This window comes from Dermochelys coriacea, chromosome 6, assembly GCF_009764565.3.
Source record: "Dermochelys coriacea isolate rDerCor1 chromosome 6, rDerCor1.pri.v4, whole genome shotgun sequence".
Taxonomy (NCBI): domain Eukaryota; kingdom Metazoa; phylum Chordata; order Testudines; family Dermochelyidae; genus Dermochelys; species Dermochelys coriacea.
Window position 1 is genome coordinate 25,414,561 of NC_050073.1, and position 14,440 is coordinate 25,429,000.

The 14,440-nt window shown below is 40.7% G+C and overlaps 1 protein-coding gene across 1 annotated transcript in view; it reads left to right on the forward strand.

The window, feature by feature from the left end:
• The window catches only part of PIK3C2A (phosphatidylinositol-4-phosphate 3-kinase catalytic subunit type 2 alpha), an 89,343-nt gene that overhangs the window by 45,354 nt on the left and 29,549 nt on the right, over positions 1 to 14,440 (forward strand). Inside the window, exons 10-14 of the mRNA XM_038404529.2 lie at positions 5,598 to 5,640; positions 5,724 to 5,934; positions 6,023 to 6,145; positions 7,941 to 8,108; positions 12,912 to 13,023. Coding sequence (XP_038260457.1) covers positions 5,598 to 5,640; positions 5,724 to 5,934; positions 6,023 to 6,145; positions 7,941 to 8,108; positions 12,912 to 13,023 — 657 coding nt within the window. The remainder of the gene's footprint in view (positions 1 to 5,597; positions 5,641 to 5,723; positions 5,935 to 6,022; positions 6,146 to 7,940; positions 8,109 to 12,911; positions 13,024 to 14,440) is intronic.

A 14,440-nucleotide genomic window follows, 5' to 3' on the forward strand; every position in this document is an offset into this window, starting at 1 on the left:
GCAGCTGCAACTCTAATGGGGTGGGGGGAGAACCAGGAACCCCAGTGTAGAGCTCTGGAAAAAGAGAAGGACCCTGATCACTCGACTCCGGGTAAGTCCCACTAGACGCCTGCTGAACTAAGAGTGGAGGCTTGGAGCCAGAAGTCCCAGCCTTAAAGTGGTTCCTCAGCACCCGGGGGAAAGAAGCAAGGCTTCTAATCAGTTTCTCTCATTCTCAAGATGACCAGGAGATCTGAGTTCCCCCTGCCCAGGGGGATGGGACCCAGCAGGACAGAGTTCTGAGTCAGACCTCTCACGAGGGCTGAAGGAAGACAAGCTGCAAAAGGCCTTACCGAAGTTGCAGTAGAGCTACGGTTCCAAAGCGCTCTAAAAAGATGAACGGGGGGGAAAAAAATCTAAAAAGGAAAAGCACAAAAATCCAGGAGATAAGTTGTTGTCGTTGTCCACCTTCCACTCCCTTACTGATGAAGGTGAGCTGTCTGGCTCTGAAATCTTCCAGGGGGTGATCAGGGATAAAAGGAACAAGCCTGATAAGGACTAGAATGTTAACTAGTGTGACATCAGGCTCTGTAACATTCAAGAATCTACAGGGTCTATTGATGAGATACCAATGGGTGACGCTGCTGTAGCAGGATAGGATTCTACCCTGAGAAAGGGGGTTCTACCCTCAGGACTGCTGGATAGAAAGATGGTCACTCTTAAAAAGGACTTTGACGGCTTCTCTGCCCCCTCCCTTCCCACCATCCCTGGCAACCATCTGCTTTGCAAGAGCATCTCTTTCCTGCCTGGAAGATATCAAAGCCCTGCAAACAGAGATCACCCTGACTTTAGCTCCACTTTAAAGAAAGTTTCCCTAGCAACAGCATTTGTAGCTGATGCCTCAATAGTTTCATTGAGGTTCACAGCTTGAGCCACGGCTCTGGCCCTGAAAGGTGGATACTCACTAAGCAGGTCTGTGCTTGGTCAACTTTACATGCTCCATCCTTTTTGGAGAGAAGGTATATAAGGTGATGGCTGACAAGCAACAAATTACAGCAGAGTTTGGCCATCCAAGAGAGGCATTCTGTTCGTTCCTTGTCCTCAGAGGTATCCACAAACAGACATCAAATTTCCCAGGGGAGAACAGTGGAATCGAGGTCTGGGGGAAAAGTCCAGTGCAGTGATACTCAGACCTCAGTGGTTCAGGAGCCAAATTAGCAATCCGCATTACCCAAAAGTGCCACAGTAGTGTGAATTCATTGTTTCATTTTCAGCAAAGTGACAGGCCAAGTGATATTAACCAATTGTAGTTGATAAAATAACATAGTAAAAGCATCCTGATTAGTTAAGTACATCAGTGTTTTAATATGTGCTGCAAAGAGCCTCATGAGATGCTTTAAAGAGCCACTGGCGAGCCTCAGTCTGAGTATCATAGATCATAGAACTGGAAGGGAGCTTGAGAGGTCATCTAGTCCAGTCCCCCGCACTCATGGCGGGAATAAGTATTATCTAGAACATTCCTGACAGGTGTTTGTCTAACCTGCTCTTAATCTCCAATGATGGAGATCACCTCAGCCCTGCCAAAAGCTACTTTATGACAAAGATCGCACAGGCCTGTGCTCAAAGCTGAAACTAGGAGGCGGGATTTCCCATTTCCTAAAGGAATGGTTTTAATCAACAAGTGGGTCAGGGAAGTAGCAAGCCAGGAATGCTCCCTGGAGCTGTGGGCACACCTCATATGTTCTTCATCCAGTCACCCAGCTCCACTGACCCTATAAAACAGATTCAGAACGAAAGATCTCATATTCTGGATATGGGAGTGATAGTGTTTCCTCAGAAGAAAGGTTCTCTGGTTCCTGCTTCATCATCTTCATTGTACAGAAGCACATGGGGGGAGGAGGGAGAGAGAAGATATCAGAGCTATTCTCTGCCTAAAAAGGCAGAGTGGATGAAGGAAATGAAGTTTCAGATAGAGACCCTAGCCTCTACAGTTTCATCCCTGGCCTGGGGTGGGAAGGGTGAATTCTTGACTTCAATAGACCTAGCAGAAGCTTATCTCCATAGCCCCATCATGCCATGCCATCGCAGGCTTCTGGGGTTTGCCTGTGGCAGGAAACTTCCGTACTGAACACTCCCATTCAGCCTGTCTTGGTTCTCAGGGTTTTTACAAGGATGTTGGGGACAGTTGTCAAAATCAGGTCACAGGGAACTCGCCCCTTCCTGGATGACATCCTGATCAGAGCTCTGTCACAATCAGCATCGCACAGGGGTGCATGTCTCAGATATTGAATCTCCTCAAGGCACATGGTTTCATAATCAGTGCCAAGAAAGGTTCTCTGGTTCCATCCAGGAATTTTTCTTGTTCTAGATCTTCAGGAGTCTTACTGTAGTGCTATGTCTCAAACTGTTGGTACTCCTGATGTCCTGCATGGGGCTCACTCCATCAGCACAATCACACATCAGAAATCTTCAAGCCTTCAATCTGATGGTGTGGGACCACTCCCTGGAATATGTGAAAAGATCAAGCATGGGTTCCAACACAGGTGTTCAACTCTGTACAATGGTGGTCAGCCCATGGCAATGTCTATGATATGCCCATCTGGCTTCCGGTTTAAGTCCTCACATCCGATGCCACACTGGAGGGCTGGAGAGTTTACTTGGAGACCCAAATAGCCCAGGGCCTCTGGAGCCTGGAGGAAAAAGGCTCACAGCATAAACTTCCTAGAGCTGAGAGTAGTCAAGCTAGCTCTGTGGTGGTTCCAGCGTATCCTCAGGGGGAACCATGTCTTTGTTCAATAAGACTGACTACAGTGTCATATGTAGGGGGAACAAAGAGGTGGCACTACACACCAGAAACAGTGCAAATAATGAGGTGAGCAAAACAGTTCCTCTTTTCCCTCTGAGAAATAAATACCAAAGGGGGTGTGAAGTAAAAGGGAAACTGGCTCAGATAGTCAGCAACTCCAAGTGGTGTCTAAATCAGGAGATTTTGGATATCATCATTTAGATGTTCAGTTTCCTTTCAACTGACTAGTTTAGTTTGTGGATGGTACAAATGCAAAGAGGCCAAAATACTTCACAAGGGAGGCAGATTCGGATCCATAGGGACAGGTGCCTTATTGCATAGTTGGCTTCAGGGACTGTTTACCTTCCCCACTATTGGAGAAGGTGGTCCAGAAAATAAAACAAGAATAGGTGATGCAATACTGGTAACTCATTGGCCAAAGATCTTGGTACTCAGACCTGATAGAGCTGACATAGGAACCCCTACTTCAGGTTTCGTAGAGACCAGACATCCTCTCACAAAACTTTCCTTCATCCAGACCTAAAACGGCTGCAACTAACAACCTGGCTGTTGACCAGAAAGCACATCTGTCTTCCATAGTTAGACATTGGTTTAGTCAAGGAGAGTATTGACACTAAAAGCTAACTCCTCTATCTGGTCCATATTCAACAATTGGTGCCAAGAGCACAGTGCAAACCCAGGAATTCCAGCCATTCTGAACTTTCTCCAAGAAGGCATAGATAGGCCTGTAGCCTCGTACGATTGCATATTAGGTGTCCACTCTTAGTACCATGCTGTTCACAGGGTCCTTGGGTTCCGTGGCAGACCAAGTTAACCACATTCCTTCACACAGTCTGATTTGCCAGACTGGTGGTCAGACCATTCTTCCCCAAATGGGACCTACTCCTAGTTTTGAGGGACCTGACAAGCCATCCCTTCAAGCCTCTGAATTCAGTGTCAGACTTTTTTATTTTTCCATTTAATACTGATTTCTTAATAGTTGTCACATCTGCCAGGGGTATTGGAGCGGGCAGCCTTACCTATACAGGATCTGTTGTCAAAAAGACAAGATGGTGCTCAGGACACCAGAATCCATCCTTCCTTCCATACTTCCCAAGAGTTTGTGCTTCCTTCATTCTGTCCAAACCCCTAATATCTTATTGAAAAGGAGTGGCACACTTTCAATGTCTGAAGAGCATTGAAAAGTTACCTCATAACAAGATTAGGCTGAATCCATAATAAGATTAGGCTCCCTATTCACATCCTTCCACACTAAGTGCTATCGACTCAAAGCTTTCAAGTCTGCCATTGCTAGGTAGATTAGACTGTATTGTGGAAACCTACAGAACATCAGAGGTTCCTGTCCCAAAGGGATCAAGGTGCATTTCATGAGATCCTTAGCAACTTCATGGGTGAAACAAGCAGGTCCGTTGGAAATTAGCAAAGTTGTCACTTAGTCTACAGCTAACATCTTCGAAGCACTGTAGGGTGGACCTTCTGTCTTCAGAGATCTCCTTTGGCAGGAAAGTGTTTCAGGTGATAGCCCAGAAATAATATAGATTTGAGCGAGTTCACAAAAAGGGCAGGATTGTACTTTCCTACTAAACTTGTTTCACTGCTCACTACTTTGCAGATGTCCAGAATTGTGGGAGATACAGAGCTGCAGAACAGAGAATTTCTCGCTACTAATTTCCTTTCTGCTAGCAGTGTCTCCCATAGCCCTAGCCAGCCTGGATGGCTTGTGAGTCCAGGGTCAGGTATTAAGTGGAATTGTTACCATGTGACAGTCTTGGACTAAGGTACAATTATTTCATTCTCTCTGGAATACTTGTTGTCATGCAAGTTTCACAGCTTGGGAATCACTTATCTGGCAGCCAGCAAGAACAGAGGTGATGTGGCCAGACTATCGGGCACCAAAACCCTAATCCTTCACAGTGAGTTGCCGAGAGAGGAAAGCAGGCCAGACATCCAGAATGGTGAGGTGCTGCTAGCAGAAAGGAAGTAGAGTAAGAAGCTTTGCATTCTTTATGCTACAGCAGTACCCCTTCGTGACATGACAGTGGTGTAATGGAAGATAGAGCATCCAGGTATTGCATCGTATTACAGGTTGCTTTACACAAGAAATTGTTAAAAAGGAATAATAGAACAGATATAAAAAAATTAAGGAGCTAACTTCTAGTAGGTCTCATCAGTTACACACTGAACAAAAAATAAAATGTTGAAGCTACCTGTATGGTAAAGATATCTCTGATAGAATACACTTTTTTGAAAAAGTTTGATGTATAGGTGTATAAAGTTCATGCTTAACACTAAATTTGTTGCATAGTTTGAGAAATAAGTTCTCGTATCAAGAATAAATCAATAAAAGAAATATCTTGACTATTGTTTGTTTTTTTTCTAGAAGTGGTATATTGACACAACAGTCCTGTTCCTCTGGTGTAGCTGATCTGAATGCCCCCTTTGTGTTCCCCTATTCCCATGGTGCAAGTTAGAGCACCCTCAAATAGTCACATAGGGTATCTTTGATTTATTCTGATTTTTCATGGTCCTCTAGCAGCTGTTACATTAATTATGGCTTACCAGAGCAGTTTGCTCTGGTCTTGATTCCTCACTGTGAATCCTCAGATAGTCACATACGGCAGCTTTTATGGACTTTTTGTGCTACCAGAGTGCAAAGGGACCAAAGTGTGAGCCTAAATCTGGCCCAGTGTTTCAAGTAATCATCATGTGTTTTTTAAACTACAAAGTTTGTCATTGAGAAGAATGGCAGTTGGGGGTTATTTGGATGTAAGCTGCTTCAGTGTTCTGAAATTTGCCATAACTTACTGTGCAGGTGTCCTTAAAGCCCCCTGATGACACTAGCAACACTTCAGTTGGTAAGTAAAGCTTTTAATCTTATTTCAGAATAATTTTCAAATGGTGGTTTTAGGAAGATGCACATTAAAGATGTATTATCTAGGTTCATTGCAGCCTGAAAACCCTGTGCAAGTGAGCATAGACCAGTTGACTGCAGCAGTTTATGCCCTTCTTCACCTTCACTTAAACTCAGGCTGCAGTAGCAGCAATTCTGCAACAAAAAATAGAAGCACTAAGGAAGCATGGACTGCCACAGAGCACCTGCAATTCACAATATTTGCTGCTCATGGAATTCTTACCGGTTGGGTGTCAAAGTGAGTAATTTATAAACTAATGTCCCGTTTCACAAATCAGTTATCCATCTCTTCTTCTTGCTTCAACATACTGACTTTTCCTTTCCAGTTATGAAAAATACTACTTGGTTTGCTCTCTGACCCATAATGGAAAAGATCTGTTTAAACCCATTCAGTCCAAGAAGGTTGGCACATACAAGAATTTCTTCTATCTGATTAAATGGGATGAACTGTAAGTAATTTTAGAACTTCTGCTCCTTCATTAAAATAATCCTGTGTTTAATTATAGTATTTTCTAACTATACTTAGATAATTATGTAAGCTGCTAATTCTGTTGAACTCCCTAGTGAACTTAGACTTTCTATGATCACACATGTCTGACATGTTAATACTGTCTGGGTTAGAGCAGCACTTTATCCTGATAATTTTGAACAAGTGTGGGGGTAGAAGGAAGAAACAAATGCCCTCTAGTAATATGCTGATTGTTCACATTTATAAACTGTCGGAAAACTCGTATTTTAAACTCCTCCCTTTTTGTGGGCACAGTTTGCATCTATAAAGAGGAAAACTGGAAAAAGGCTTCTTCGGTTATGGCCCGAAATGTCTAGGGAGGGAAAAACTTGTTTTGTAAGTACTCTGGAAGTTTGTCTTCTCATTGGAGTCTCTAAGCATTTTTCAGTGATAAGATAATCTTCACTTAAATGCAAGCAGTGCGTTTTAACATTCCTTTGCAATTTAAGACAACAGTTGTGCATATATTCTAATTTTTTAAAATCTTAGATGGGAGGGCTGCCACTGATAGGCGCTCTTTAAATGCTCACTTAAGATTTAATAGGAAAAATGACAAGAAAATCAGACTTCTTTGTGGGAGAATGTTTTTAACTGTCCTCCTTGAGCTAATTTAGATTTTGATCGGGGGGGGGGGGAGGAATACAAGAGGAGAACTGTGGATTGATAGTGTCCTAATCCTGGGGGTTAAGTCGGCTCCCCTCACCCATACACTGTTTGTGTTTCAGTACCCTCCCCATCACACTTAAAACAATAAGTGCCCAGACATGAGCTTTGAGCACCTTACCCTTTGTTTAAAATTATAAATTTAAATACACAGTTCAACTCTCCACTTCTACTAGGCAACATCTTGTAATCCAAATGCCTATAAACCTACCCACCTGCCAAAACCTTAGTTCCCTATCTCTTCAAAGTCCAGGTTAAACAAATGGGCACTGCAGTCAGCAAAATCCTAGCTATTTTATACCAGGGCAGAACATTATTTCAGACTCCACAGGACACACTAGAGCATGTGAAGTTGCTGCCCTCTGTTATAGTGAGAGGGATCTAACCTGAACATCTCTACTGATGGGCAGTGTATCACTGGAGACAGGTGGTCTCTTAGGCTAATTTCAGGCCATTTAATGTAGGAAGTGTAGGGTTGTGGCATATAAAACTGACATTACAATAAAACTAAAGAAGACGTCAAGGCAGGAAAAAGAATAGTGTGAACTTTACTCTGCACATTGAATTTTATTAGTGTTTAGTAAGATTTGAAGGTTCTACTTTGTGTGCCATTTCAGAACACGTAAATGCTTACATGAAACAGCAATTCATTTTGATGAAAAAACCTATTGTCTCAAATCTTGACTCTAATATTAAACTTAGAAAAGTAGAGGATGTTAAACCAAATCTATAGGCCCTGATAGTGAGCAAAAAAAAGTGGAAAAATTAATACTAGACAGTCCAGCTCCTTGCAAAGAACATGTAATTTTACACAAGAAGTCTTGTCCATTAAGAGGTACTTTTGAACTTAAATATGATGCAGGGTTGTTGCCTTGCGCCCTTCAGAAATTGTTACTGACACTAGAGATGTAATGCAGTGTGTGAATAAATGAAATTTGCATATTAACGTTCAACACCAATTCACTTCCTTTTGAGAACAAAAAGCATTAACATGTATTGTAACTTCCTTTAAAGATTCTAATGGCTTCTTTTCTTCTGAGTTGAGTCTTCTTTAACATACTTTTATTTTACAGAATCATTTTCCCCATCCAGATTTCACAATTGCCATTGGAATCTGTCTTGTGTCTTACTCTGTTTGGAATATTAAATCAAAATAGTGGAAGTTCACCTGATTCAAATAAACAGAGAAAGGGCCCAGAGATGTTGGGTCAAGTTTCTTTACCTCTTTTTGACTTTAGACGGTAAGCATCCAAAATGTTCGTTTTTAACTAATGACTTGGGTTTATAAGGGGATTTAGATGAATCCCACAAGTGCAGAAGCTGCTTCTTTGCCATTGTTTTTAATAGAATGACAAAGGTAAGACTTGTAGACCGTGTGTGTTGTATCGTTAGATGTAAAGGATCAACAGTAAATAGAATTCTGCTTATAAGATGCTGCTATTCAAATGGTTTTGCATTCTCCTAACAGACTGACTGACTAACTAGTAGGATTGGGTTGATAGGCTGTTTGGATGATATTAATAATCAAGGAATGTTCATATTTTACCCACATTTTACATGATAGTTTTCCCAAATAGAGACTACAGTGGGTAGCAGTACTTGAGTAGCAGCAGTTTGTAGTATCATAAGAGCATCCTTGTTATACAGTCCACTGACTTCTACATAGGATCTGTTGAACAATAGATGACATGTATGTAAGTGTCCCCAAGTGTTACTGTCCAACATTTACTGAATTAAAAAATATCCTCCTTTCTCCACTGTTCGAGAACCTTCTGTAGGGAGGGAAAGAATAGCACTTAATGAGCAGCATCAGGAGCATTTGGGCAGAAGGTGCGAAAGGCAGATGTGATCACTATGTATGTAAGTGTTAAGCGGACAGGAGCTGATAACAATGTGGTGGTAGAACAGATTTGGTCAGAGCAGAGCAGCTTGCTCATAGAGCTATCACAGGGTCCTCTTCCCAATAGGGTTACTCTTGCTTTAGTACAGCTAAATTCCATTGCTTTGCCCAGCAAGAGCTGACTCAATGTTAAGAGCTCTTTTGTCCAGCTCAGCACCTTGAACAATTAGGGCATCATCTGAAACCTTTTTCAGACAGGACATTGAGCTTATATAAACAAGTCTTTGGGACTGTATATCATTGAAAGAAACTGAGTTCTTGCAGTGCTCTTAAATGGAGATTGGAGGAAAAGAGAGGCTCTTTAAAAATGGCATCTGGGACTCACCTTTACATTCCTTCTGTGAAATTCTATTTTTAGTGGTCTAGAAAGCAGTCAGTCTCTAGTCTTGTCTTCATATGATAGTGACGTCTGGTCTTATTACTCTGGTGTAAGCTTTTTTAAAAAAGATAAAGCATATCAAACTTCGAAAGAGCTAAAAAAAAAAAAAAGGAAATACAATGATGCCTTCTACAAAAAATAAATAAAAAGTGGATAGAATTGATTTTATACATTTAAGCTACATTAGTGTTACTAATGTAGTACACTAATTCTGTAAGTTGCTTATGCAGTAGTTAGAATGATTATGAAAGCTCTAGAAAAACAAATATAGTTTGTAAGTAACAAAGATCACTTCCAGCCTATCCACATTTAGGAAAAGTTTACTGGTTCACAGATTTAAATCCAGAGATCAGACAAACTAGAACGAAATGCTTTCAAGTTTTACAGATACTGAACAGTGGTTTCTTGTCATAGACAGTGAAACTGTTGTGACTTTTAAATGTAATAATCTGGGGTCAGTTTAAAGGAGAGTATAAATTACCAAGGTATTTAATTTCTCTCTTTTAAGGATAGTTTTTATGTACCAGTAACTAGTGTTTCTTTTTTTTTTCTCCTCTCCCTCTTCCCCCCCAGTACATTCACACTTATTAAATAGTGCTGGATTCTTTTTGCAAAGGACTTTGTTGACAATATAGATCTGGGGACATTGGTACCAGTAATGCTGGACACACAGCTACGTTAGCAAGAAACTCTTCAGTCCCTAGTCATTGGTGCTGGATACTTGACATTGAACTCAGTGATAAGCTCAGGCACCTGCATACTGTTTACGATGGACATAGTGCTACATCTAGTGCAATGTGACCCTGATCTTAGTCATGGCCTCTCGTCTCTACAATAATATGAATAACTACTTTTGAGTGGCTCTTTAAAATCGATGCTGGACTTACACCATACCAATTTTAGTCAAGTAGATCTGAAGACCCTCCACCATCAGAAGGGATTTTGAGGCAGCCTTCATGGTCTTTGCTGATCCAGACAGTGCCTCTGCCATAAAGAAACCCTTTCTTCCTTTTTTTAAATGAAAAGCAACAGTCTTAACTATAAACAAAAGTAGCTACAAAGGGGCAGGAGACAATTTAAAATTAAGGGAAACATTTTGAACACTGAGGTTTTTAAACCTTCAGCTGTTCAGGAGGAACTTAAACGCAGTTGAGCCATTCCACTTCTAATCCTCCATGAGGGAGGGGTAAGTGGCCAGTAGAGGCTAGGAGATTCCAAAAGCTCATAAGGTGCTTTGATTCCACAAGTGGGAATATTCAGAGGCCTCTTGGAACAAGAATCGGAAAATGGATCAGACATCGTTTACCAGATTTAATGACTAAAATCTGGATTATAGGATTTAAGGTAACTTTTTTACAAGGTGTAATAAGCGTGCAATTAAAGGAATGTAAAGAGAAAGTGGTAAATGTTAGAAAGCTCTGCATCATTGAAGACCATTGGCCCAGATCCAAACCTTGCTCAAGGAAGCTGAGGAGCAAAACTCAGGCTGGAGATGCAAAGGTAACCTTAAGTCACGTTTGTTCTTCTCTGATCTTGAGCTGATCTGCCCCAGACTAGTCCCCAGGCACAGCTTGAAGCAGCTTGAGGGCTTCTGCAACTTACCTTTACAGTTGCTGACTGGTGGATGTCTACACTGCAATAAAACACCTGTGGCTAGCCTGGGTTAGCTGACTTGGGCTTGCAGGGTTTGGGCTATAAAATGGAAGCATAGACGTTTGGACTCTGGCTACATTACTATTTTTTAGCTCCATAGCCCAAGCTGCCCTGGGCTGTGACACTTAGTGTCACAGGTTTTTTTATCACCGTGTAAACCTACTCTGAGACCATGCCAGGAGCTGGTATCTCTGCAGCCCAGGAGTGCTCTATCACACCCGCTGCACCATTCATGAGGGAGTGATGCATTACAGTGGTTGTATGCTATCTGAGGACCCCCTATTGTCAGGGACGCACAACTGCCCTTACACAGCTGAGGAGCTGGTCCTGTGATCCTGAATCTAAGTTTTTACCAAATAGGATAGTGCTTATCTTCAGCTGAATGTCAAGTTGTCAATTTAATTGTATTGTAATGTTGGGCTACTTGGAGAGAATCCTATCAGGAGTTTGAAGAGCAGAGAGATGGATAAATCATACTTCACGTGTGAGAATTATTTCAACTTCCTGAAGCACAAGAATCAAAAAAGAAGGTTGGGCCAAAGTTGGATGATTAACATGCATACAGTAGATGTGGAAATGCTAGCAGAGACTGACAGTGGACTACTACAGTTGAATGCAGGCCAAGGTAGTTGAGGGATACAAGCCAAATACTCCAGCTGCATTTTCAAATTACATAAATAACAAGGGGATCTAAAAATTGCTGCTAACTAGAACATTGAAGATTCAAAGGTCATTACTGTGCTGTGAGAATCTAAAGCCAGATTGGAAGCACTTGTGATGAAGTGTGGGTTTGGAAAGGATACAGCTCTTCCATTCTTGCTACCACATAAGGGAACTAACAAGTGCTTGAAAGAATACTGTGTAATTCTTAAGGGCTAGATCTGTGTTCATTTGTTCTTCAGTGGCATGTAATTAGCTGCGTGGTTGGTTTTTGGTTTTTGTGTTTTGCATTATGAACCTCATTTAATAAAGACTAAGGTATCACAGCCTCCTCTTTCCTCCCCCTCTTCCTTCCCAGCTCCTTCTTTCCACTACACTGATGGCTTGATCATCCCCCTTACATCTTTCTCAGGAAATTAAACTGCATTGACTGGAAGATATTTTTTTTTTAAGACTGCTTGAAGCAAGAATTCTGTTCTGTACAATGCCCAGCACACTGTTAGAACTCTGTAAATATATAACTGTAGTGACTCATACTAATTAGTAAAAAGAAAAGGAGTACTTGTGGCACCTTAGAGACTAACAAATTTATTAGAGCATAAGCTTTCGTGAGCTACAGCTCACTTCATCGGATGCTAATTAGTATAATTGGTCAGTAGTAATGTGGAGTTATTAGCAAAATGTTGCATCTGCAGCTAAACCAATATGTGGTTTGATCAAATCATAGAAGCTATAGATGAAAAAGTTCCCAAGTCCAATCCTTGTTGGTGCAGGATTGTTGCCTGTAGAATATTTACTTTGTCTGAAAGCTTTATTCGCTTCACATGGGCAACCTTTGCTCCATTTTATTTATCTGAGAGGCTAGACATTTTTCCCTTAGTCAAGTCCACCATTTCACTATTGAACTTTATCCTTCTGCCTCTGCCGGCTTAGAGCTTCTCTCAGGTTCAAGCATTTTGAGGACTTGAAAAATATATATATGGAAGATAGTCAAATGAACATATAGGAGAATGAAATTCTTCTTAGTAGAGATCATATTCTTTGTTTGGCTGCTCAAAATCATAATCCCCAACAAATGGGCATGCTCCCAATGTTCCCTCTGAGTTCAGAAGCTTAATATAGAACCTCTTTGGAATTAAAAAAAATTTCCCCTTTCAGGGAAGGTTATAATTTGATACTTGGCCTGCTTTCAGTTTGAGAACATCTATATTCTGTGACAAATTTTTGCCATTATAGTGAACCTATTGATAGTCCATTTAAATTATGAAGAGATAGCAGATTAATATTTTTATCATTTGTGAGCTACTATCTTCTTTTAATGGGTGTTTGATCTGCTTCCCAGATTTCCTACTGTTTCTCACAACTAATTAACTTTTTGAGGAGTAGAACCAAATTATAGTTACTGAAATACTGTGCGCTTTTTTTTGTGTGTGTGTGTGTGTGTGTTCTTAGTTTGTTAACTTGTGGGACTAAGCTCTTTCACCTTTGGACTTCATCACATGTGACTCCAGCATCAGGAACTGTCCATAAAAGAGGAAATCTCATGGAAAAAATAGTATTGCAGGTAGTGTATTTTCTGATTTTAGCTTAGTGTTTTTGTTTTGACTTGAGTAGATACTGTTTGAATGCCATAAGTGATCAAGAACTTTGTCTATCAGCAGAAATAGATGTCACTTTTGGGGGGGCACGGGAACCTCTTCATTGTTCAGGCTATGGTAGGTGATACCAAACCAAAATATCAATGTAAAAACTAGGGCTGTCGATTAATCAGTTAACTCACGCAATTTACTCAAAACATTAATTGCGATTAATTGATGTTTGAATCACACTGTTAAACAATAAATACCGATAGAAATTTATTAACTATTTTTGGCTGGCTTTCTACATTTTCAAATGTATTTAAATTACAACACAGAATACAAAGCGTACAGTGCTTACTTTATATTTTTATTGCAAATTTTTGCACTGTAAAAATGATAAACAAAAGATAGTATTTTTCAGTTAACCTCATACAAGTATCATAATGCAATCTCTCTATTGTGAAAGTGCAACTTAAAAATGTAGATTTTTGTTACATAACTGCACTCAAACAGAACAATGTAAAACTTTAGCGCCTACAAGTCTACTCAGTCCTACTTCTTCAGCCAATCGCTAAGAGAAGTTTGTTTATATTTACAGGAGATAATGCTGCCGTCGTCTTGTTTACAATGTCCCCTGAAAGTGAGAGCGGGCGTTCACATGGCACTCTTGTAGCTGGCGTTGCAAGGTATTTATGTGCCAGATATGCTAAACTTTTGTGTGCCCCTTCATGCTTCGGCTACCATTCCAGAGGACATGCTTCCATGCTGATGACGCTGGTTAATTAAATTTTGACTGAACTCCTTTGGGGAAAATAGTACGCCTCCTGCTCCATTTTACCCGCATTCTACCATGTATTTCATATTATAGTACTCTCGGATGATGCCCCAGCATGTTGTTAGTTTTAAGAACACTTTCACTGTAGATTTGACAAAAGGCAAAGAAGGTACCAATGTGAGATTTCTAAAGATAGCTACAGTGCTTGATCTAAATTTGAAGTGCCTTCCAAAATCTTAGAGGGACAGGGTGTGGAGCATGCTTTCAGAAGTCTTAAAAAAGCAACACTTTAATGCAGAAACTACAGAACCCAAACCATCAAAAAAGAGAAACAACTTTCTGCTGGTGGCATCTGACTCAAATGATGAAAGTGAATATATGTTGGTCTGCACTTTTTTGGATAGTTCTCGAGCAGAATACGTCATCAGTGTGGATGGTTGAAGCATGAAGGGACATATGAATCTTTAGTGCATCTGGCACGTAAATATCTTGCAAAGTCGGTGACAATGGTGCTATGCAAATGTCTTCTCTCACTTTCAGGTGATGTAAACAAGAAGCGGGCAGAATTATCTCCTGCAAATGTAAACAAACTTGTTTTGTCTGAGTGATTGGCTGAACAAGAAGTA